This window comes from Trichomycterus rosablanca, chromosome 8 (genome assembly GCF_030014385.1).
Source record: "Trichomycterus rosablanca isolate fTriRos1 chromosome 8, fTriRos1.hap1, whole genome shotgun sequence".
NCBI lineage: Eukaryota > Metazoa > Chordata > Actinopteri > Siluriformes > Trichomycteridae > Trichomycterus > Trichomycterus rosablanca.
Window position 1 is genome coordinate 16693480 of NC_085995.1, and position 25515 is coordinate 16718994.

General features: G+C 37.3%; 1 protein-coding gene across 4 annotated transcripts in view; it reads right to left on the bottom strand.

Moving 5' to 3' along the window:
• The window catches only part of hdac3 (histone deacetylase 3), a 63916-nt gene that overhangs the window by 3327 nt on the left and 35074 nt on the right, over positions 1-25515 (bottom strand). For 2 of the 4 annotated variants that reach the window (XM_063000530.1, XM_063000533.1), the window contains 7 exons: positions 20313-20393; positions 17210-17283; positions 17047-17111; positions 16509-16598; positions 10369-10427; positions 9822-9901; positions 8965-9122 (listed from right to left, as the gene is read on the bottom strand). In XM_063000530.1, coding sequence (XP_062856600.1) covers positions 8965-9122; positions 9822-9901; positions 10369-10427; positions 16509-16598; positions 17047-17111; positions 17210-17283; positions 20313-20393 — 607 coding nt within the window. Of the gene's footprint in view, positions 1-8962; positions 9123-9821; positions 9902-10368; positions 10428-16508; positions 16599-17046; positions 17112-17209; positions 17284-20312; positions 20394-25515 lie in introns of those variants that run through there. The other 2 variants (XM_063000532.1, XM_063000531.1) reach the window with 2 other exon arrangements.

Consider the following 25515-nt stretch of genomic DNA (forward strand, 5'->3'; position numbering starts at 1 on the left):
CAAATCAAAATCTTATCAAATGCCACCCCACAATCATAAATAACACGAGTACTCAGCTTGTGATTTGAGAGTATTTTACCTTAGGAATTTAGAATAATAGGATTGCAAACTAACGTAAAGTGAAATGTACAGTATAAATGTCTGAGACTCATAAAGTCAGTAAGTAGAAGTATTCTTTAAGAGTCTGATGGGGTGATTTGATAATAATTTGATTTGCATTTTACTTTACGTTGGTTTGCAATCCTATTATTTTAAATTCCTAGGGTAAAATAGTCTCAAAATCACAAGATAAGTACTAGTGTTATTTATTTATTTATTTATTGTTTATTTATTGTTATTGATTTGACTTTTTAATAAGTTTGCTATCCCATCACCCCAGATTACTACAGTAAAGATGTCTGAAATGTATTCCATTAATAAAAGAGTTAATGCTCTTAAAGAAAAAAGTGGAGTGCTCTGATAATAATTTGATTTGCTTATTTTAGACCTTTCAAATTGGTCTGTAACAATTCCACTTGTTTTAATGGAATTTTAAAATTTTACATTTGAATAATTTTACCATGGTATGTCTTTTGTTCTCTCTCTCTCTCTCTCTCTCTCTCTCTCTCTCTCTCTCTCTCTCTCTCTATATATATATATATATATATATATATATATATATATATATATATACAGTGTATCACAAAAGTGAGTACATCCCTCACATTTCTGCAGATATTTAAGTATATCTTTTCATGGGACAACACTGACAAAATGACACTTTGACACAATGAAAAGTAGTCTATGTGCAGCTTATATAACAGTGTAAATTTATTCTTCCCTCAAAATAACTCAATATACAGCCATTAATGTCTAAACCACCGGCAACAAAAGTGAGTACACCCCTTAGTGAAAGTTCCTGAAGTGTCAATATTTTGTGTGGCCACCATTATTTCCCAGAACTGCCTTAACTCTCCTGGGCATGGAGTTTACCAGAGCTTCACAGGTTGCCACTGGAATGCTTTTCCACTCCTCCATGACGACATCACGGAGCTGGCGGATATTCGAGACTTTGCGCTCCTCCACCTTCCGCTTGAGGATGCCCCAAAGATGTTCTATTGGGTTTAGGTCTGGAGACATGCTTGGCCAGTCCATCACCTTTACCCTCAGCCTCTTCAATAAAGCAGTGGTCGTCTTAGAGGTGTGTTTGGGGTCATTATCATGCTGGAACACTGCCCTGCGACCCAGTTTCCAGAGGGAGGGGATCATGCTCTGCTTCAGTATTTCACAGTACATATTGGAGTTCATGTGTCCCTCAATGAAATGTAACTCCCCAACACCTGCTGCACTCATGCAGCCCCAGACCATGGCATTCCCACCACCATGCTTGACTGTAGGCATGACACACTTATCTTTGTACTCCTCACCTGATTGCCGCCACACATGCTTGAGACCATCTGAATTAAACAAATTAATCTTGGTCTCATCAGACCATAGGACATGGTTCCAGTAATCCATGTCCTTTGTTGACATGTCTTCAGCAAACTGTTTGCGGGCTTTCTTGTGTAGAGACTTCAGAAGAGGCTTCCTTCTGGGGTGACAGCCATGCAGACCAATTTGATGTAGTGTGCGGCGTATGGTCTGAGCACTGACAGGCTGACACCCCACCTTTTCAATCTCTGCAGCAATGCTGACAGCACTCCTGCGCCAATCTTTCAAAGACAGCAGTTGGATGTGACGCTGAGCACGTGCACTCAGCTTCTTTGGACGACCAACGCGAGGTCTGTTCTGAGTGGACCCTGCTCTTTTAAAACGCTGGATGATCTTGGCCACTGTGCTGCAGCTCAGTTTCAGGGTGTTGGCAATCTTCTTGTAGCCTTGGCCATCTTCATGTAGCGCAACAATTCGTCTTTTAAGATCCTCAGAGAGTTCTTTGCCATGAGGTGCCATGTTGGAACTTTCAGTGACCAGTATGAGAGAGTGTGAGAGCTGTACTACTAAATTGAACACACCTGCTCCCTATGCACACCTGAGACCTAGTAACACTAACAAATCACATGACATTTTGGAGGGAAAATGACAAGCAGTGCTCAATTTGGACATTTAGGGGTGTAGTCTCTTAGGGGTGTACTCACTTTTGTTGCCGGTGGTTTAGACATTAATGGCTGTATATTGAGTTATTTTGAGGGAAGAATAAATTTACACTGTTATATAAGCTGCACACAGACTACTTTTCATTGTGTCAAAGTGTCATTTTGTCAATGTTGTCCCATGAAAAGATATACTTAAATATCTGCAGAAATGTGAGGGGTGTACTCACTTTTGTGATACACTGTATATATATATATATATATATATATATATATATATATATATACAGTGTATCACAAAAGTGAGTACACCCCTCACATTTCTGCAGATATTTAAGTATATCTTTTCATGGGACAACACTGACAAAATGACACTTTGACACAATGAAAAGTAGTCTGTGTGCAGCTTATATAACAGTGTAGATTTACTGTCTTCTGAAAATAACTCAACACACAGCCATTATTGTCTAAATAGCTGGCAACATAAGTGAGTACACCCCACAGTGAACATGTCCAAATTGTGCCCAAATGTATCGTTGTCCCTCCCTGGTGTCATGTGTCAAGGTCCCAGGTGTAAATGGGGAGCAGGGCTGTTAAATTTGGTGTTTTGGGTACAATTCTCTCATACTGGCCACTGGATATTCAACATGGTACCTCATGGCAAAGAACTCTCTGAGGATGTGAGAAATAGAATTGTTGCTCTCCACAAAGATGGCCTGGGCTATAAGAAGATTGCTAACACCCTGAAACTGAGCTACAGCATGGTGGCCAAGGTCATACAGCGGTTTTCCAGGACAGGTTCCACTCGGAACAGGCTTCGCCAGGGTCGACCAAAGAAGTTGAGTCCACGTGTTCGGCGTCATATCCAGAGGTTGGCTTTAAAAAATAGACACATGAGTGCTGCCAGCATTGCTGCAGAGGTTTAAGACGTGGGAGGTCAGCCTGTCAGTGCTCAGACCATACGCCGCACACTGCATCAACTCGGTCTGCATGGTCGTCATCCCAGAAGGAAGCTGACGCACAAGAAAGCCCGCAAACAGTTTGCTGAAGACAAGCAGTCGAAGAACATGGATTACTGGAATGCCCTGTGGTCTGACGAGACCAAGATAAACTTGTTTGGCTCAGATGGTGTCCAGCATGTGTGGCGGCGCCCTGGTGAGAAGTATCTTGCCTTCTCAACTGTATCTTGCCTACAGTCAAGCATGGTGGTGGTAGCATCATGGTCTTGGGCTGCATGAGTGTTGCTGGCACTGGGGAGCTGCAGTTCATTGAGGGAAACATGAATTCCAACATGTACTGTGACATTCTGAAACAGAGCATGATCCCCTCCCTTCGAAAACTGGGCCTCATGGCAGTTTTCCAACAGGATAACGACCACAAACACAACCTCCAAGATGACAACTGCCTTGCTGAGGAAGCTGAAGGTAAAGGTGATGGACTAAACCCAATTGAGCACCTGTGGCGCCTCCTCAAGTGGAAGGTGGAGGAGTTCAAGGTGTCTAACATCCACCAGCTCCGTGATGTCATCATGGAGGCGTGGAAGAGGATTCCAGTAGCAACCTGTGCAGCTCTGGTGAATTCCATGCCCAGGAGGGTTAAGGCAGTGCTGGATAATAATGGTGGTCACACAAAATATTGACACTTTGGGCACAATTTGGACATGTTCACTGTGGGGTGTACTCACTTATGTTGCCAGCTATTTAGACATTAATGGCTGTGTGTTGAGTTATTTTCAGAAGACAGTAAATCTACACTGCTATACAAGTTGTACACTGACTACTCTAAGTTATATCCAAGTTTTATTTCTATAGTGTTGTCCCATGAAAAGATATAATAAAATATTTGCAGAAATGTGAGGGGTGTACTCACTTTTGTGATACACTGTATATATATATATATATATATATATATATATATATATAGTTGCGAAGCATTGAAGAGGATAAAGCATCTTTTTGCAGCTTAATATACTATATATTAGATATAATAACACACACACACACACATATACTGTAGATATATATATATATATATATATATATATATATATATGTGTGTGTGTGTGTGTGTGTGTTATTATATCTAATATATAGTATATTAAGCTGCAAAAAGATGCTTTATCCTCTTCAATGCTTCGCAACTATATATATAAATATATATATATATATATATATATATATATATAGAGGCAACAAAAGACATACCATGGTAAAATTATTCAAATGTAAAATTTTAAAATTCCATTAAAACAAGTGGAATTGTTACAGACCAATTTGAAAGGTCTAAAATAAGCAAATCAAATTATTATCAGAGCACTCCACTTTTTTCTTTAAGAGCATTAACTCTTTTATTAATGGAATACATTTCAGACATCTTTACTGTAGTAATCTGGGGTGATGGGATAGCAAGCTTATTAAAAAGTCAAATCAATAACAATAAATAAACAATAAATAAATAAATCAATAAATAACACTAGTACTCATCTTGTGATTTTGAGACTATTTTACCCTAGGAATTTAGAATAATAGGATTGCAAACCAACGTAAAGTAAAATGCAAATCAAATTATTATCAAATCACCCCATCAGACTCTTAAAGAATACTCCTACTTCTACTTACTGACTTTATGAGTCTCAGACATTTATACTGTACATTTCACTTTACGTTAGTTTGCAATCCTATTATTCTAAATTCCTAAGGTAAAACACTCTCAAATCACAAGCTAAGTACTCGTGTTATTTATGATTGTGGGGTGGCATTTGATAAGATTTTGATTTGACTTTTTAATAAGTTTGCTATCCCATCACCCCAGCTGTAAAAAGATGCTTTATTCTCTTCAACGCTTCGCAACTGTATTACCGTAAAACGGGGTGTGGGCGCACAGTAAAACTTGTAGCGCAGACAATCCGTGCGTACGGTTTACTAAACCGAGGGTACGGTTTACTAAACCGAGGGTACGGATTACTAAACCGAGGGTACGGATTACTAAACCGAGGGTACGGATTACTAAACCGAGGGTACGGATTACTAAACCGAGGGTACGGTTTACTAAACCGAGGGTACGGATTACTAAACCGAGGGTACGGATTACTAAACCGAGCGTACGGATTACTAAACCGAGGGTACGGTTTACTAAACCGAGGGTACGGTTTACTAAACCGAGGGTACGGTTTACTAAACCGAGGGTACGGATTACGCTCTTCATATATATTTTTTTCCTTAGTGACCCCTAAGGGGCTCCGTACAAAACCACCTCAAAACATAAAAAAAAAAAAAGCCCCCTACTGGTTGATGGTTACAATTCAGAGGTCAGTGCATGGCAGTTTTGCTATGAACTAGAAAGACAGAAAGTGGAAGTATATTTTTACTCTAAAATAAATATATTTCAAGTCTATTTTTAATATATTTTTAATGTACTCCAAGTGCACTTGGAATACTAATGAAGTGTGCTTCAATTGCACTTTAAGTGTATGTGAAACATGGAATTAAATACACATGCAGTAGTATACTTAAGTTAACTTAAGACTATTGTAAGTAAATAAATATACTTACAATAGTCTCAATTTAGTACAGTTTAGTACACCTAATACAATTACAGTTGAGCTTTTGTATTATTTTTGTACAACTAAAGTATATTAAGTACAAAAATAGTTGTTCCATTTTAGCACTCTTTAAGTGTATTGATCATTAGTGTGACAATAATACACTTTACTGCACTTTAGCACATTGAAGATTAGTATACTTAAGTATACTTTTTTTTCACCAAAGATGTCAAATAAAAAAAAAAAAATCTTGGTGAAAAAGGTAATAAAGACACAATGTTTTAGAGCTTAATCCAAGCATTTACTTTGACCATAGCAGTTTTAACTTAAACTAATGCCCAGAACGTGGCAACACATATTTTATCTCTTTAAGAGATTTTTGTGTCCCTTAATGAAAAACCTAACCAAAATGAAAAACCAAAGTTAACACAAAGTAAATAGCATAGCAGCAGGTACAGAGCACTACAGAATCAGAAATCAATTGCCGAATATTTAACAAAACCCCTTTGTGTCCGACTAAACAGTTATTGTAGGAACATCACTTAAACACAAGCTTGCCTAATCAGACAGAGGTGGAATGAAACCACAAATGTCCAGTCATCAGTTCATGATCTAAAGCTAACACACAACTGGATTATCCACAAAAGCAACAATACATAGCATAGGCATAAATCCATCACTGAATCCATCCACTTTTTTTAAAATTGGTTATATACGTGTTGCAGTGACATTTTACAGTTTGTATGAGGATATAAAAATCTTTAGTTTGACAAATACTTAAAACAGATAACCACATTGGGAAGAAAATACACTATAGGGACAAAAGAACTGGGGCACCAACACACCTACAGGAGCTTTTGGACACCCCATTCTAAATCCATGGGCATTAATATGGAGTTGGTCACCCTTTTATGCTGTAACATCTTCCACACTTCTGATTTTGGAGTGTGTCTGTGGGGACCCATTCACCCAGAAGGTCAGGCATTGGACGAGAGGGCCTTGTTCGAAATCCCTTTTTTAGTTGATCCCAAAGGTGTTTGATGGAGTCGGGGTCAAGGCTCTGTGCGAGCCAGACAAGTAGTTACATACCAAACTCACCCAACTATGCCTTTTGTGCACTGCTTTGTGCAATGGAGCACAGTCATGCCGAAATAGAAAAGCACCAGAAAAAGTATAAACTTAGGGGCTTTACAGCTGGTACAATGCAGCTAGGCAGGTAACATTGTCCTGGCATTTGCCAAACCCAGACTTGCCTATCAGATTGCCAGATAGAGAAGTGTGATTCGTCACTCACACATAAATCGTTTCCATCCTACACTTGGTATTTTGCTTGCTGATGTAAGGCCCATGCCATAAAGCTCCCCGGTTTTTGTGCTGATGTTAATGCTAAAGGAGGTTTGGAACAGTTATTAAGTCAGAATAGAATTGGCGACTTTGATACACTATTCACCTTAGCACTCTGCGAACCTGCTCTCTAACTTCCAGTTATCTGACACTTTGTGGCTGTGTTGCTGTAGTTCATAAAGCTTTTAAGAACAACCCTTTTTTTTTTAAATTTTTTTTTTTTAAATGTTTGTAAAGACTGAATGGCTAAGTGCTTGATTTTATACACATGTGGAAATGGGGACAAACATTTGAATTCAATGATTAAATGGTGTGTCCCTAAACAGGTACAGTATGTCCATGTAGTGTATTTTCTTGTGCACCTGTACATAATCAGTTACAATTACCTCCTTCTCATTTTATTACATTATTTACTCAATTGTTGGCCTGTCAGTACATCCTTCTAAAAAATGTATTTCTCTCTCATGTACTACAGCACTGAAATGAAACATTTAATGAAACATGAAACTACAGTGTGATAACTGTATTTGAAGCCCGCTTTTTTAATGTTTTAGAAGAACCTCTAATGATCTTGTCCTGTACCAAGTCATCTTACCTTCCACTTAAAAGTATAATTGTATTCTATTGGTACTAGTATTGATAGAAACATTGTAAATTCTAACAAGCATTACACATTATTATTTAATGTTTTTTGCATCCTCATGAAATAAGACCCATCTACCTGGTACTATAAGCTATTTAAACAACTGAAATGACACACTTATTTCCAAAAAAATTGGGACATATAGTAAATGCTAATAAATCACTGCTTTCTATTTTTTATTTTTCTGTCTTTTACAGGTATTTAGGCATTACCATACCAACTTCATAGATTTTTGTAAATATTTCCTAGTTCAATGCCTGCAACACATTCCAAAACGATCAGATGTAATACAAGGAGGTTTGTGTAATTATTCAAAACACCTGTTTTGGGACTTTTCATTGGTAAATAGGTGAAACGGTGAACAGGTGATGCCATCATGACATTGTAAAAAAAGAAAATTAACAAGAGCCTAAATCAAGGTTGACTATAATTAAAATTTGCCCATGCAGTTTTTCTAAAACAGTTTAACCCCTGTGTACTGTTGACACTGACTTTACTACCTTGTTCTTTGGGGTACCGAGACTCCAGTGATGTGTGGGTAAAATGAGATCAAAATAACCAATGAGTGTGTGAGAGAGAGAGAGAAAGAAAGTGGTGGGAGATTTTATAAAAGGTATAAAAGGTAAGCGAGCCAGCTGTACCCTCAACAATAGTGACAACAGTTTCTGCATCTAAGTTAAGCTTCTTTTATGCAAAGTGGAAGCCATAAATTAATAACAGAAATGCTGTGGTCTGACGAGTCCACCTTTCAATTTCTTTTTGACAATAATGAATATTGAGATCTCTAGGCCAAAAACATTTAACTTTATTGGTCCTATTGACCTGGCTGTGTGCATGGAGCATTTTCCAGCTGGAAAATCTAATCCCAAGAGTTAGGTAACCAACAGAGCAATAGGAAGCAAACTTTTTAACAACAGGAAGCAAGCTTTGTACAAGGCTTAATGATAAGTACTTCAAAAACACTAATCTGTCCAATTTTAGCCTTGCTGAAGCAGCTCCAGATCATTATTAACCCTCCAGTGTCAAAGTGGATGTGGACACTGAGAGAAAGAAGGGTTTAATTAGACAGCCATTCCCTTTTTGCTTTTTAGTTTTTTTGGCATGGTCAAGTTTTTTTTTTAAATTCCAGTTACTTTTGAGGTAATGCTATCCCAGTTTTTTTCACCCAGATGGCCCTATCGCAATAGGAAAGATAAAATGGCATCTGGTCATTCTTTTATCTATGTGAAAGAATAATAATATAAGGGTTCCTGCTTTCAGTTTTTAATTTACATTTTATCCACTGTTCCATCTTGTTTATAGTTAATTTTGTAAATCACTTAGGGTTTTACCTAATTATCATATTGGTAAAATGAATGGTAACTCACCTGGAACAGTTTTCATCTGAACCTCTCTCATCAGGATCAGCATCATCTGTGCGCTCATAGCTCAGCAGATCTGAGGGAATGTCATGAATCTGAACACTTGGTGCGTGGTTCAGCATCTTTAGATTCTCAAAGACAGTCTGACGAATTTGCTCCAAATACTGTGGAAAATGAGTAATGCAATTGCACACTAATTCCCTTTAGATACAAAGAAAAATGAAAACAAGCCTAAAAAAACCTTGGTTGTTAAAAAACAACAGTCTCTTTCTAATGTTTATAAACACTGACTTTTGCATAGGCTACTTACATCTGCAGTTTTTTAGATGCTTTTCTGAGATCTTTATGAATTATTGAATGAGTTGCTGCTGAGCCCCTAAAATTATTTAACAGATCTACTCCTGAGTAGATTTATCAATATTCCAAGCTTTTTCAGTTTTTAGAGTAAGTTCTTAGACTTTATAACCCTTTCCAGTATTTTAGTGTTCTGGAGTTTCCTTATATCTTGAGACAATGTCTCTTGAGAAGCTTTCCCATGACTGCTTAACACAGAAGGAGTAAGATAAGTATTATATGTATTATTGGCTGAAACCAAGCCTGTCTTGAACCGTTAAACTGCTTTTTAACAAGGGTACCAAAGAACTGTTCCTTAAGAAAAGAAATTATGATTTAATAAATGTGTTAAAAGTTTAGCCCAATTTTCTTTGTGTGATTTAATTTTTTTAAATGATCAGCAAACAGAAAATTACTGTTTAAAATCTTACTAACATTTTATTTAGAATCTTACACAAGGCCTTAATAAAAATAATGATTTATATGTATTTAAACTAAAACTACTAAGTGCAGACTAATAAAATATATACCTGTCTAGAGTTCTGGTTCTCAATCCTTGTGCTAACATCTGGATGAAGTGTGAAATCAGGAGCAAAATATTCAAAGTACTCTGTAATTAGAAAAAGAGCAGTGTTAAAACAAACTGGCAAACACAAGACTACTTAAATATTGCTGAATTTGAAACAGTGTCAATAAATTAATATATTACAACAAAAAAGCATAACATCTTAATTTATTTTTCTACACATAGTCCTGTGGGAATGACAGCTCTGGGGGTTCCAGGACAAAAACACTAGCCAGCTAAGAATCAACTGAGAATACAAATTTTATGCTTTTAACTTACATTATTTAACCATTTTTAACATTTACAACTACTGCTTAAACAGAAATAGTTTAATAAAGCTAATTGTAAAACTAAACATATACGTTAGTTCTATAAATGTTTAATTTAGAAAATTTAAAGTACATAAATATGAAAGGTGGTTTAAAAAAGCAAATAGTCTCATTTTTGTAGCTATGATTTACATAGAATAGCAAAGAAAATGACTGTGAAACACTTATAAAAGTATATCTTACCACTATATGGTAGCTCATCACTTATAGACTCTTCAACTAGCAAAGATGTTTCATATGTCCTTAAAACAAAACAGTAAAATAATTATTTTGTAACAACAGTTACTAATAAAGAAACAATTATCAAACCTAGAGCATTTGGAGCATTTGGATAGGTATACATATACATGCATACACTGATTGGACAAAACATTAGAACCATCACCGAAAAAAGATATACATGACAATGCTTTTTTATAAAAGGTTTTACCCATAAAAGAGAAGGCATCCACAATGCATCACTGGGATGATTCATCTTGCAACATACATTATTTTATGAAATTAATTTTAGTCCTGTGTGGAGGTCATAAGTCACCAAAGGACATTGTAATCCCATAAAGGCTTCAGTGCTAAATATGTAAATATAGCTGGGAAATGTTGGACTTGAAATCATTTTTATGGAATACTGAGACAAAAGGCAAAAATTCTGACAAGGCATAGCGATTTCAATAGGCATGTACATTTGTTGGGGTGAGTTATTTTTCACTGGAGTTCTGCACATGTAAAGATAACTGCCACCTCATTTTATGGAAGCAAGAGAGGCAAGTTGCTAAAAAAAATAAGCAATTATAATGTTTTTACTGTTGATATGTTTTTTTATTTTAAAGATATAATATTGAAACAGATTGTCAAAACACTATTGCTGGGGTAATTTCTTTACAAAGTGTTTACAAACATTGCTACAAACAGAATAAATGATCTGTCTCTGGCTCAGGCTATGATTCAAACAAGCTTTAAGATGGCAGCCATTATGTCACTGCCAAAGCATTTAACTGTTTCAGCACTGAACAATTTTCGACCTGTTGCAGTCACCCCCATCATTTACAAGTGCTTTAAAAAACTACTTCTTTCTCAATTTAAATCCTTTCTACCTGCTATATTAGACAAGCACGCATAACACCCCAGCTAGTCAATAGAGGATGCTATCCTGCGCACCACACTGCACTGACCCAATTGGACTGGTACAATTCCTATGTTAGAATGCCATTCATCAACGTCAGTTCAGCATTAAACACGATGAATCCCTCCAAGCTGATCTTAAAGCTCAGCCAACTTGGTATCAATACATCACTGGACTTAACTGAAATAACAGTCCCCATTCTGTTAAGTTCTACACATCCTCCATGACAGGTCGTGAGTCCTGTTCACCTACGACTGTGTTCTTGTTTATGGTTCCCACTCCATAATCAAGTTTGCGGATGACAATGATGAAACAGCATACAGGGAGAAGGTTTAGCACCTGGTTGCATGGTGTGAAGACTACATCCTGAAGGTGAATACAGGGACAACGAAAAAAAGATTATTGTGGACTTTAAAGGAACGTGAAGTCAGACACACACCCATATCTACATCAGTGAAGGGTGTCTAGCTTCTCTAACTCCTTTGCGTCTACATTTCTGACAATCTCTCTTGGTCCCTCAACACAGCAATCCTGGTCAGAAAGGCAAAACAGTGCCTCTACTTCCTATGAAGACTCAAGAAAGCCCACTTTTGCCCCAGAATACTTATTGACCTCTACTGCTGTATCATTGAGAGCATTCTAACAAGCTGCATCTCTGTGTGGTCTGGCAATTGCTCCGTAACTGACCGCAAAGCTCTCCAGTGGGTGGTTAAAACTGCCCAACGCATCACCAGCCCCCAGTTACTCACCATTCAGGACATTTATTACAAAAGTTGCCTGGACAGAGCGAGAAACATCATGATGGACGTTTCTTATCCTCACCATGGACTTTTCACATTGCTTACATCTGGCAGGCGTTACAGGAGCTATTGCTTTCGCACCAGCAGACTCAGGAAGAGCTTCTTCCCCGAGGCTGTAACCCTCCTGAACTCCACCTCATCACTTTAAAAAAGTATTACTGCACACTTTGTATTGCACAGAACTCTACTTTTTACAAAGTACTATTTCATTTGTATATACCATCTGTATTTGCAAATTGCACATCAATATTTGCACACTGCACTGTTGCACTATTTATACCAGCACAAATAATAATGTATATATGTTATACATATAAACTCTGTAAATATCTGCTATTCGGAAAATTAGAATAGGGTAAAATACATGGTCATGTCCAAATTGCATTTGCAAAGTTGTGATCATTTACAATGTGATCTAATGTTTAGCTGTCCAAAGCAATCTAAATGTATTATTATTTTTATTATAATTTAGATTTAAACTAATCAGGTAATTAAAACATGTTGAGAATGGCACAGTGAACAGACATTGTTTCAATATTTTGGGACCTAAACATTGTAGCAACTCACAGACTATCAGCTCTAAACAGCCAATTACCTCTATCTGTCCCTAAACTGACATCATAAAGCCTGCCAGCTATGCTACAAGAAATAAGAGCAACACTCTCTCACAAAGGGTGGACACTGTTCCACTTTAAAAAAAAACAGGTTTTCAAAAGTTGACCAGTTATCTATACTATCTAGCTAACTTGCACAACTCTTTAACATCACTCTTTGTAACTACAGATCGTCTCAAACATTGTTATTCACATCTGCACTAATCTTAAAAAATTTATGTTTAGCATTATCCAGCACTTTTAGGTTTGATCTGAGGTCAGGCATCCTGGCGCTCAGAATACAGGTGACTGTGGGTGCTGGTGTCTCTATGGGGGTGGCAATTTGCATATAAGAGCCTCCTTCAGCCAAAGCACTTTTATTAACAGGTTTCTCAGCAGGTAAGTCACTAAAGAGGAAATACTTGTTAGACAAGCGAACCTGAAAATATTGCCACTTGGCCATATGATGGTCACCCAGTCACCCCTTGAGAGCTCTGGTGCTGGAGTCAGGGGCTCTACCTCTGTGAAATAACTGGGTATAAAAGAAGGATCCGCCATTAAAGATGGCTTGTGGGTTACCACTTTGTGCCAAACTTCACAAAATTAATTCACAAAATCTGTAAAATTTACAGTCTGTGTATGGCAAGACCAGAAACCACTGTCTGACCTCAGACAGAATTGCATGAGAAGCCGTAATGCTAATATGATAATTAGGATCAGAAGTACTTTGGAAAACCATTGTCACAACACATTCTGCCACTGCATCAAGAGATAAAACCTATATGTATATTATGCAAGGAAAATTCCATAAATCATTTATATACAGAAACACAGTGGAGTTCTTTAGTTTTGAGCTCATCTCAGAGATAAGGAAGAACACAATAAAAGAAGGATACAACAGTCTTTGTAAGCATTCCTTCACCACTGATCTTGTGAGAGTACTGTCAAGCAGTTCAAAAAGAACGTTTCTCAATTGCAAATACAACACCAAATCAGAAAAAGTTGGGACAGCATGAAAATGCAAATAATAATTAAAAACAACACACAGTTACATTTACACTTACTTTGAATTTTATTTCATTGCAGACAGTATGAACTGTCTATGAGATATTTCATGTTTTGTCTGGTCAACTTAATTTCGTTTATTAATAAACATCCATTTCTACATTTCAGGCCGCTTCTGGACATGGTTAACATAAGGCTTCTTTTTTGCACAGTAAAGTTTTAAGTGGCAATTGTGCATGTAACTCCATATTGTAGGGTTTGCCAAAGGTTTGCCAAAGTAATCCCTTAGGGATCAAAGATCACAGGCGTTCAGCTTAATCTTGCGCCATTGGCCCTTACGCACTGCAATTCCTCCCAATTCCTTGAAATGTTTAATGATATTATGCACTATAGAGTGAGAAATATGCAAATCCCTTCCAATCTTTCTTTGAGGTACATTGTTTTTAAACGTTTCAATAATTTTCTCATGCATTTGTTGACAAACTGGAGATCCTCTGACCATCTTTGCTCATTAAAGTCTCAGGTTTTCCTGGATGCTGCTTTCGTACCAAACTATGATTACAATCACCTGCTGACATCACCTGTTTGGAATCACATAATTATTTAGTTTTTTCACCTCATTAGTAGCTCTAAATTGCCCCCGTCCCAACTTTTTTTGGAATGTGTTGCAGGCCTGAAATGCAGGAGGTATGGAGGTATATTAACAAATTAAATTTGTTAAAAAAAAGTTGAGCAGACAAAAATGAAATATCTTAAGTTCAAACTGTTTGCAATCAAATAAAAGTCATGCAAAAGTAAATGCAAGGAGCACTGCATTTTTATTTTATTTGCATTTTCCATACTGTTCCAACTTTTTCTGATTTGGGGTTGTAGTTTAGGTATTTTACCATGTACTTTATATAATATAAAGATCTCAATCCAAGTACAGCAAAGCTGAAAAGCACTTATTAAAGTAAAAGAACTTCAAGCCAACAGCATTGCTTGATGTCATGTTACTGCGATAAAGCAATACGAATGCAACCTGAGACTATTACACCAAAAGAAAGTACCAATACTAATACCAAAATACCAATTCAAGGCAAAAACGCTGTGAGACATCTTTGCATATGCTCTTTTTAGACAGACCAAAAGCTCTCTATCCTGCAACTGAATTCCACCCCAATGGGTCAACACCTTAAGCCTGTAGACCACATCTGCGCCCCCAGCGGATGATGAAAGGTGATGTGGTAAACAAGTCACAGTAGTAAACTAGCATCTGTTCCACTTGAATTCCATTCAGATGCTATAGACAGACTCCTGACTAAATGGGCAGTTCATGCTCAAAAACCCTCCATTGTAGCCGAATTAAAACAATTCTGCAAGAAGAAATGGACAAACCTCCACAGCAATATAAACGAATCATCACAAGTTACTTTAAATGTTTGACTGCAATTTGATTGTTACTGCCAAGGGTGGCAATTACTTCATCACAAGGGTAATATATAGCTGAAGTCATAAGTTTAAATACACTTAGATTGAAGTAATAATTAAAATTCATAGTTATCCCCTACACAGATTCCATGTCAACAAGTTAGCAAGTTGTTTGGGATATCTTATGTCGACAAACAGATCATTTTACTTATAAAGCACATCTCAAATTTCAGGCCATCATGTTACATACATCATGTTGACTGTTCCTCTAAATAGCCTGAAAATTCCAGAAAACAGTATCACTTCTGAGTAAACTGAAGATGTACATGTGGAAGTATCTTTGCTTGACATGATGGGAAAATAAAAAGAAAATTAACCAAGACATTAAAACAAGAATTTTGACCTTAAGTCTGGCACATCACTGAAGGCAATTTCCAAATCCCTGAAGTTACCATAATTCACATTTATCTATTCTAACAGTTTACAAGTTTAAACACCATTGGACCAGGCAGCCATCATAACGCTCAAGACTGAAAGGCATTCCTTCTCCTAGACATGAACATACCTTGGTGAGAAAAATAAAAATTATTCAAATAACAACTGCAAACGACCTTATAGACATGCTGGAGAAAACTGGTACAAAAGAGGTACATCAACAATAAAACAGTGTACTGTATCGACCTGAAAGGTTCACTGTTCCAAAAACTGTCATAAAAACAGATTACAGTTTACAATTGCACATGTGGACAAAAATCTAATGTTTAAGAGAAATATCCTCTGGTCTAATAAAACATAAAATTAACTGTTTGGCCATAGGGACCATTGTTATGTAATGAGTAAAAAAGTCTTGCAAGCCAAAGAACACCGTCCCAATCGTAATCTCATTCTAATCAATGCACTTCACAAAATAGCAAGAAAATGTAGAAAGGAACATGACAAAGAGTTCAAAGCGCTGTGTTGCCCTTCAAATTCCCCAGACAATAACAATCCATGGAGGATCCACCTCACAACTTGGAGGACTTAAAGGATCTGCTGTGGTATCTGGTGCTAAATACCACAGGACACCTTTAGTGATCTTGTGGAGTCTATGTCAGAGCTGTTGTGGAGACACAAGGGGGGGGGACCTAATGTCATGGCTTATGGCCCCCACTGTTCGTAGGTCCAGCAGTAGATCAATAGAAAGAAAGGACTTCTAACAGGTAACAGGTAAAAGTGTCCTGTTAAAATCAAACCACACTATGCCACTGGCAGGTTATTTTTGTAACTGTAATTCATCGAATTATTAAAAAAGTAGTTCCCCCATTTTATTGTGTTCAGTGTATAGATGCTTGTCTATAAACTGGCACTAAAACTAATTCTTAACTGGTTTATCCATACACGGTACAACTAACTTACCAACATCTAGCTACATTGCGTACAGTGTAGCCTCCTCCTCCTAGCACAAGAAGAGGGATCTTGAAACTCTTTACAAACTCCACACATTCCCTTTAAGACAGGAAAAAAGTATTTAGTTGATGAGTTAATGTTAATATATTAAATGTTTTTAGGGGTTGTGTTTTATAAACTTTGTTACTTATTCATTGCAACATCAACATTTACGGCATTTAGCAGACACTTGAATCTAATACAATTGTGACATTTGGACAGTCCAAGTGATTGAGGTTTAGGACCTTGTTCAATTTAGCAGATTTAGAGATTGAACCACTTACCACCCGATTACTAGTCTTAACCAATGAGCTATCACATTTTAGATTATCCATCATTTGCCTTAAGGGTTTAGGATAAAACATCAATTAAGTTTTCTACTAGGTATGCTGGATTGTGGAATATTTGTTCATGTTACTCATAAGATAACAATTTGTAAAAATCTGTTAACGCTGACTCTGCTTTATCAGACTGTCTCAAAGAGTGTAGTTTATACCATTAATCTTACCCATGGCCTCGTATACTAAGATTGAAGCATCCAAGTCTGTCACAGCCCAGTGAGTCTGCACCACACTAGACACCATGCATTGAGAAAGTATATGTAAAATCATAAGAATAATTAGCAGCATAAACAACATGTTTGTAGTCTAAAGCAGAACATTAAACATTACCTGAAGTACAATACAAGTTGGTTGATAAAAGTCCACTACTTGCTTGATGACTGGCTGGAACAATTGTCTATAGCCTAAAATAGTAAAAAAAAATCAAATAAATAAAATCTTGAACTGAAAAAATATTAAATAAGATGTAGCCATATAATAATTATTTTCATAAAAGCAATAAACCAGGTGCCCACAATACCTTTATAAGAACTTAAAAATGCTCATAACTGATTATTTGTATTTGTGCGGTATCAACATTATTTTCAAGAGGAATTTGGATCAGCCTGGGGAGTATGATAGAGTGACAAAACTTAAACTGTTTGGCCAAATTGATCTGTTTTTGTCTGGTGCAAGAAAATTGAGGCTTATGACCAGTGGAATACTATCCCACGGTCAAGTCTAGAGTTGGGTTAGTGATGAGGTGGATATATTTTTCTGCTGCAGGAACTGGCGGGCTTAACCACGCTATCATGGACCCACAGAAATAGTAAGTTATGAAGATGAGAAATTTTATGCCCTCTGCAATGAAACTGAACCTCGCTGATAACTGGACTTTCCAGCAAGACAATGATCCCAATCACACTCCTAATCAAGGCATTGTTAAGGAATCAGTCCTGGAATAGTGGCTTCTTTTAGTGTCCAAATTTAAATAGATCTTTGTTGGGATTAAAGAAAGCAGTTGCAGCACAAAAGGCATTAAACGTTAATAAGCTGGAGGCATTTGCATGAAAAGAATGGGTGAAGAGATGTGTCAGAAGCTTGATAGCACTTAATCAGATTGCTTATTAAAGGTTTTAAAAGCAAAAAAGTACTAGTGCAAATGGAATTCAGTTCAGGATAACTACAGTTTTTTTATTTTTAAATTAAAATTAACGTGTTCATATTTGTTATCAAAATTGCTTACGTGTATAACTAAATATTCATTCTTTGTTTACTGAGACTTGTTGCTGCAAATTTTCATTAATTTCTATATACATCACTGTAATACCTTTTAGAGAGAGGTTAAATATTATTTCAATTAAAAACTAGTAAGTTAGAGAACAACTGTGTATAGGCATATAAAAAGAATCAAAAGCATTAGGAACACAAGAGTGTATCTAGCAGAAAAAAATGTTTACTCGCTGATAATGAACACAGCAAAGAAGAGAGCTGCTGTATTCCAAATACTCCATCCTTAAACTGTGAGATAAATTAGTTCGTTAGCTATGGTAAGGTTACTGTTTCACACACACTGCACAGTATTTAGAGTGCAGTCAAAATAACTTTTATTCTACCTATCAAAACCTCCACATGTCCACTGGCTACACAACACATCATAAACATGACAAAAAGAAAAGTCTTTCTGCCTCACCTTAAAAAAAGTCTATGTACTTTAACTAGACCATTGCTGCAGCTAATTGCAACATTATTCTTGTCATTTTTATTGTTTTCTTTTGTGCTGTACTGGAGTGTACTAGTCTGCACAAATTAGATTACTCATCTTTAGGCATAAATATAATTTGAAAAGTACTTCCTTGCAACCCTCTGAATTTATTATTCATAGATCATTATCTTGCACAATCACATTTTTATTCAGGAGTGACTGGGTGTCACAACCCAGATGATAAGTGGCCTTATAGTTTGTTGACTAAATTAAGAACGGTGGTCTAACTTAGCTGTATTTTCTTATTTTTCCACATCTTATTATTTGCTAAATCAACCTCATTTTAGCTTTTTTCCATATCTGCTATAATTACAGTGATTAATAAAAAATGTTTCCTTGACACAATTTTATTTTGTTTCACAGTCTAGTATACTAAAGGTCTCTTACAAAGAGTTGGGCAAGTAATTTAAAACACATAACCCCTAATTGGCTATCAAGGTGTTGCTATTTGACATAATGCACATTGTTTTGTGAACATTCTGGGTCTGTCCAAAAACCAAGTAAGCTGCCTTGTTGCGTACTGCCTACCTAGGCAGCTGCCTAAGTAGAGAGGATTCCAATAAAACATCGACTTATAACGCATATTATGTGGACCCACTACGTACAACAGCGATTATTTCACCACAGTTTTTGCTTACTAAGCTAACACAGTTAGCCTCAGGCCGAAAACATTTAAATTGTCACTGACAGGCCCGAATTTGCAAATAAATTACACTTTTACTTGCACATTTATACTAATTAAATATCAATGAAAATGTATTAACATTTGTTTGTTTGTTGCTCCGCATTCGTCCGCCATATTTGCAATTTTTTGTGAGAGCTGCACTGAATGCTGGGATTGCCTTCACCGCTAAGGAAGCATCAGATGCTCCCTCATTATTCAGTCTTAGTATGCAGCATTTTAAGGCATCTAAGAATTTGGACAGGCTAATTCTTGGGAGCACGCGTAGGATGACACAAAATGCTATGTAGAAAGCTCAGTAGGTTTTTGGACAGACCCACTAAATTTTAAATGTTAGAAATGTAAATATAAACAACTTTCTCAAAGCTCAAGGCTCTATTGTAATTTCTGTAAACTATTCAATCCATTAAAATAATTAAATAATGAACACACAAAATGTGGCTATTGCTTTAAGGGCTCCAGTGGTGTGGCAAAACAAATAATAAATAAAGGTGTTTTTTTCTGAAACAATATTAAAAACTTAAGTAAAGTAATTAATAAATTATGAATGAAATATTTATATTACATTTAAAAATGAGAACTTCAAGTATTATAAAACAAAAAGTGTTTTTACAAATTTTAAATTGTTCATTATTTAATAGAAGAGTACAATGTTATAATAGATAATAGTTAGGATTTTTGTTTGACTTAGTAGTATTTGTCAAATCAAAGCTGCATGCTGACACCCCTAATTTTATGTTTAACAACTAACAATAAAGGTCATAGTGCTGTTGGTTTCTCTATACGATCTACAATTGGATGAAGGTATTTCTGTATACCGAAAAGCATTAAAAACCTGCAAAATCACATTTTTCTGTATCTGTAAATCTGTGTTTTGGTAACAGAAATCATGTTATAAAACAGTAAAAATTGCACTGGTCATAAGATGCAAGTCAGCAACCACGTCAACATTTTTAGCAAAGCTATATCACAGTTAAGCAAAACGCTTACTCTGTTAGGTCACTCACTCTGATCATCAATTCCATCACGTAATGGCACATTCAGACAGTAGTACCGACCACTCTCAGCCCCAACTTCATACATGTCACCTGAAAGACATATACAGAATATTATATGTCTATATGTATTATGTACATACAGAATTTTATATGTAGGGAACAAGTAGGGAACTTGGATAATATAAGGAACAACTATGATTACATAGAAATTAAAAAGCCTCTTAAGGTATCTGTTCTCAAAGAAGCCTTTTCTTTCATACATTTTATAGGCCTAGCATAAGGATTTTCAGTTTCTGATAAACGGTATGCTATTTCAACAGGGGTAGGCAGATTATCGGCAATCACAGTAAGGTAAGAGCATGTATAACTATTTAAAATTTCAGTATATTTTACATACACAGTGGATTAAAAAATAAAAAAATTTGTGAATTTTTGCACACTTTGTTGTGGATTTCATTTTGAATGGATGTTAATTGCCGTCTTACCCATCAACCGACACCTTATCAACAATAAAGTACAAACACTGTTATTACATCCTCAAATCAGAAAAAGTATGTAAAATGCAAAAAAAAAAAAAAAAAAAAAAAAAACATACTTTTTTTATAAATGTACTTTTGACTTTCATTGCAGACAGTATGAACCCAAGATATTATTGTATGACTGGTCAGCTTCATTTAATTTTTTGCAATTTAGGAGTAGTAATGAGATAATAAAAAAATTGTTTTTATTTTAAACAGGTGATGTCAACAGGTTATTGTAATCATGATTTGGAGTCTTTGAAAAGCAAAGATGGGCAGAATATCTCCAGTTTGTGAACAAATGTGTGTAAAAAATTTTAAAATGTTTAATAACAATGTTCCTCAGAGAAAGATTGGGAGGGATTTGCATATTTCTCCCTCTACAGTGCATATTATCATTAAACGATTCAAGGAATCTGGAGGAATTTTTGTGCGCAAAGGGCAAAGGCATGTTAGGGGGTTGTGACAGCACCCTTGGTAAAGATAATTTAACTTCTGTGATGGCAGCATTAATGCGGAAAAGTACACTGAGAAAAGTACATCTTTTCGAGGGACGTCCATGCTTTTTTGAACAAGACTGGCCTGCCTGCAGTCCTGACATGTCCCCAATAAAGAATGTGTAGAGAACTACGATGTGTTTGCAGGAAGCATAGGACAAAATAACACTTAAAACACTTCATCGCTTAGTATCTTTCATGTCAAGGCATTGTTACAATATGGTAAATGCTTAACTGACCCAACTTTTTTTGTAATGTGTTGCAGGCCTGAATGAATGTATATAAACAAATAAAATTAAGCTGACTAGACAAAGCATGAAATATCTTGAGTTCTTACTGTTGGCAATAAAGTAAAAAGAAATTTAGGATACACTGCCACTGTGTATCCCTATGTTTCCTTCAAATTTATCTAGAACTCACCTACTGATATCTAAAGTGATTGGACATAGTTTGTTTACTTTATGGCTTGTTTTTTGTCCTAATAAAATTAAATTGTTGGCCCTTATAGAACCAAGTGTGTGCTTTTCCAATCTGTCTCTCATCTCCTTAAGAGTAGAATACTGCACACTGCATTGCAATTATTCTACAATTTATGACTCATTGCAAAATAACTTATTGACAAAATTAGAATGTTTTAGAGTTTTTTTTAAACATTAATTAAAAAAAATATATATATATATCTTACTCATAAAAGTATTTAGATCCTTAAGTCTGTTGGGAACAATTACAACTGCAAGTCTTCTTTGATATGTCTCTGCACATGTCAATTTGGGCAGCTTATCATATTTTTCGTGGCAGATCCTATTAAGATTTGATAGCTTGGATGGAAAGCATCTCTCACCTGCCATGTTCATGACTCTCAACAGATGTCTGATGAGATTCAGGGCTGGCTACCTTAAAGAACATTCAGAGACCTGATCCAAAGCCACTCCAGTGATGTTCTGGCTGTATGCTTTAGGTCACTGACATGTTTAAAGGTACACTGACGCCCCAGTATAGAGCATGCCAGTGTAAAGAGGTTTTTTTTCAAGGGGGTGTCTGTATTTAGCTGCATTCATTTGTCCTAAAATTGATCCACTACAGTGATCCACTAAAAACGTATATTATATATATATATATACGTATATATACATATACGTACATATATATACGTACATATATATACGTGTATATATATATATATACAGTGTATCACAAAAGTGAGTACACCCCTCACATTTCTGCAAATATTTCATTATATCTTTTCATGGGACAACACTATAGACATGAAACTTGGATATAACTTAGAGTAGTCAGTGTACAGCATTGCTGCAGAGGTTGAAGACGTGGGAGGTCAGCCTGTCAGTGCTCAGACCATACGCCGCACACTGCATTAACTCGGTCTGCATGGTAGTCATGCCAGAAGGAAGCTGACGCACAAGAAAGCCAGCAAACAGTTTGCTGAAGACAAGCAGTCCAAGAACATGGATTACTGGAATGCCCTGTGGTCTGACGAGACCAAGATAAACTTGTTTGGCTCAGATGGTGTCCAGCATGTGTGGCGGCGCCCTGGTGAGAAGTACCAAGACAACTGTATCTTGCCTACAGTCAAGCATCGTGGTGGTAGCATCATGGTCATGGGCTGCATGAGTGTTGCTGGCACTGGGGAGCTGCAGTTCATTGAGGGAAACATGAATTCCAACATGTACTGTGACATTCTGAAACAGAGCATGATCCCCTCCCTTCGAAAACTGGGCCTCATGGCAGTTTTCCAACAGGATAACGACCCCAAACAACCTCCAAGATGACAACTGCCTTGCTGAGGAAGCTGAAGGTAAAGGTGATGGACTAAACCCAATTGAGCACCTGTGGCGCATCCTCAAGTGGAAGGTGGAGGAGTTCAAGGTGTCTAACATCCACCAGCTCCGTGATGTCATCATGGAGGAGTGGAAGAGGATTCCAGTAGCAACCTGTGCAGCTCTGGTGAATTCCATGCCCAGGAGGGTTAAGGCAGTGCTGGATAATAATGGTGGTCACACAAAATATTGACACTTTGGGCACAATTTGGACATGTTCACTGTTGGAAAACGGTTTTCGAAGGGAGGGGATCATGCTCTGTTTCAGAATGTCACAGTACATGTTGGAATTCATGTTTCCCTCAATGAACTGCAGCTCCCCAGTGCCAGCAACACTCATGCAGCCCAAGACCATGATGCTACCACCACCATGCTTGACTGTAGGCAAGATACAATTGTCTTGGTACTTCTCACCAGGGCGCCGCCACACATGCTGGACACCATCTGAGCCAAACAAGTTTATCTTGGTCTCATCAGACCACAGGGCATTCCCGTAATCCATGTTCTTGGACTGCTTGTCTTCAGCAAACTGTTTGCTGGCTTTCTTGTGCGTCAGCTTCCTTCTGGGATGACGACCATGCAGACCGAGTTGATGCAGTGTGCGGTGTATGGTCTGAGCACTGACAGGCTGACCTCCCACGTCTTCAACCTCTGCAGCAATGCTGGCAGCACTCATGTGTCTATTTTTTAAAGCCAACCTCTGGATATGACGCCGAACACGTGGACTCAACTTCTTTGGTCGACCCTGGCGAAGCCTGTTCCGAGTGGAACCTGTCCTGGAAAACCGCTGTATGACCTTGGCCACCATGCTGTAGCTCAGTTTCAGGGTGTCAGCAATCTTCTTATAGCCCAGGCCATCTTTGTGGAGAGCAACAATTCTATTTCTCACATCCTCAGAGAGTTCTTTGCCATGAGGTACCATGTTGAATATCCAGTGGCCAGTATGAGAGAATTGTACCCAAAACACCAAATTTAACAGCCCTGCTCCCCATTTACACCTGGGACCTTGACACATGACACCAGGGAGGGACAACGACACATTTGGGCACAATTTGGACATGTTCACTGTGGGGTGTACTCACTTATGTTGCCAGCTATTTAGACATTAATGGCTGTGTGTTGAGTTATTTTCAGAAGACAGTAAATCTACACTGCTATACAAGCTGTACACTGACTACTCTAAGTTATATCCAAGTTTCATGTCTATAGTGTTGTCCCATGAAAAGATATAATGAAATATTTGCAGAAATGTGAGGGGTGTACTCACTTTTGTGATACACTGTATATGTATATACAGTGTATCACAAAAGTGAGTACACCCCTCACATTTCTGCAGATATTTAAGTATATCTTTTCATGGGACAACACTGACAAAATGACACTTTGACACAATGAAAAGTAGTCTGTGTGCAGCTTATATAACAGTGTAAATTTATTCTTCCCTCAAAATAACTCAATATACAGCCATTAATGTCTAAACCACCGGCAACAAAAGTGAGTACACCCCTAAGAGACTACACCCCTAAATGTCCAAATTGAGCACTGCTTGTCATTTTCCCTCCAAAATGTCATGTGATTTGTTAGTGTTACTAGGTCTCAGGTGTGCATAGGGAGCAGGTGTGTTCAATTTAGTAGTACAGCTCTCACACTCTCTCATACTGGTCACTGAAAGTTCCAACATGGCACCTCATGGCAAAGAACTCTCTGAGGATCTTAAAAGACGAATTGTTGCGCTACATGAAGATGGCCAAGGCTACAAGAAGATTGCCAACACCCTGAAACTGAGCTGCAGCACAGTGGCCAAGATCATCCAGCGTTTTAAAAGAGCAGGGTCCACTCAGAACAGACCTCGCGTTGGTCGTCCAAAGAAGCTGAGTGCACGTGCTCAGCGTCACATCCAACTGCTGTCTTTGAAAGATAGGCGCAGGAGCGCTGTCAGCATTGCTGCAGAGATTGAAAAGGTGGGGGGTCAGCCTGTCAGTGCTCAGACCATACGCCGCACACTACATCAAATTGGTCTGCATGGCTGTCACCCCAGAAGGAAGCCTCTTCTGAAGTCTCTACACAAGAAAGCCCGCAAACAGTTTGCTGAAGACATGTCAACAAAGGACATGGATTACTGGAACCATGTCCTATGGTCTGATGAGACCAAGATTAATTTGTTTGGTTCAGATGGTCTCAAGCATGTGTGGCGGCAATCAGGTGAGGAGTACAAAGATAAGTGTGTCATGCCTACAGTCAAGCATGGTGGTGGGAATGCCATGGTCTGGGGCTGCATGAGTGCAGCAGGTGTTGGGGAGTTACATTTCATTGAGGGACACATGAACTCCAATATGTACTGTGAAATACTGAAGCAGAGCAT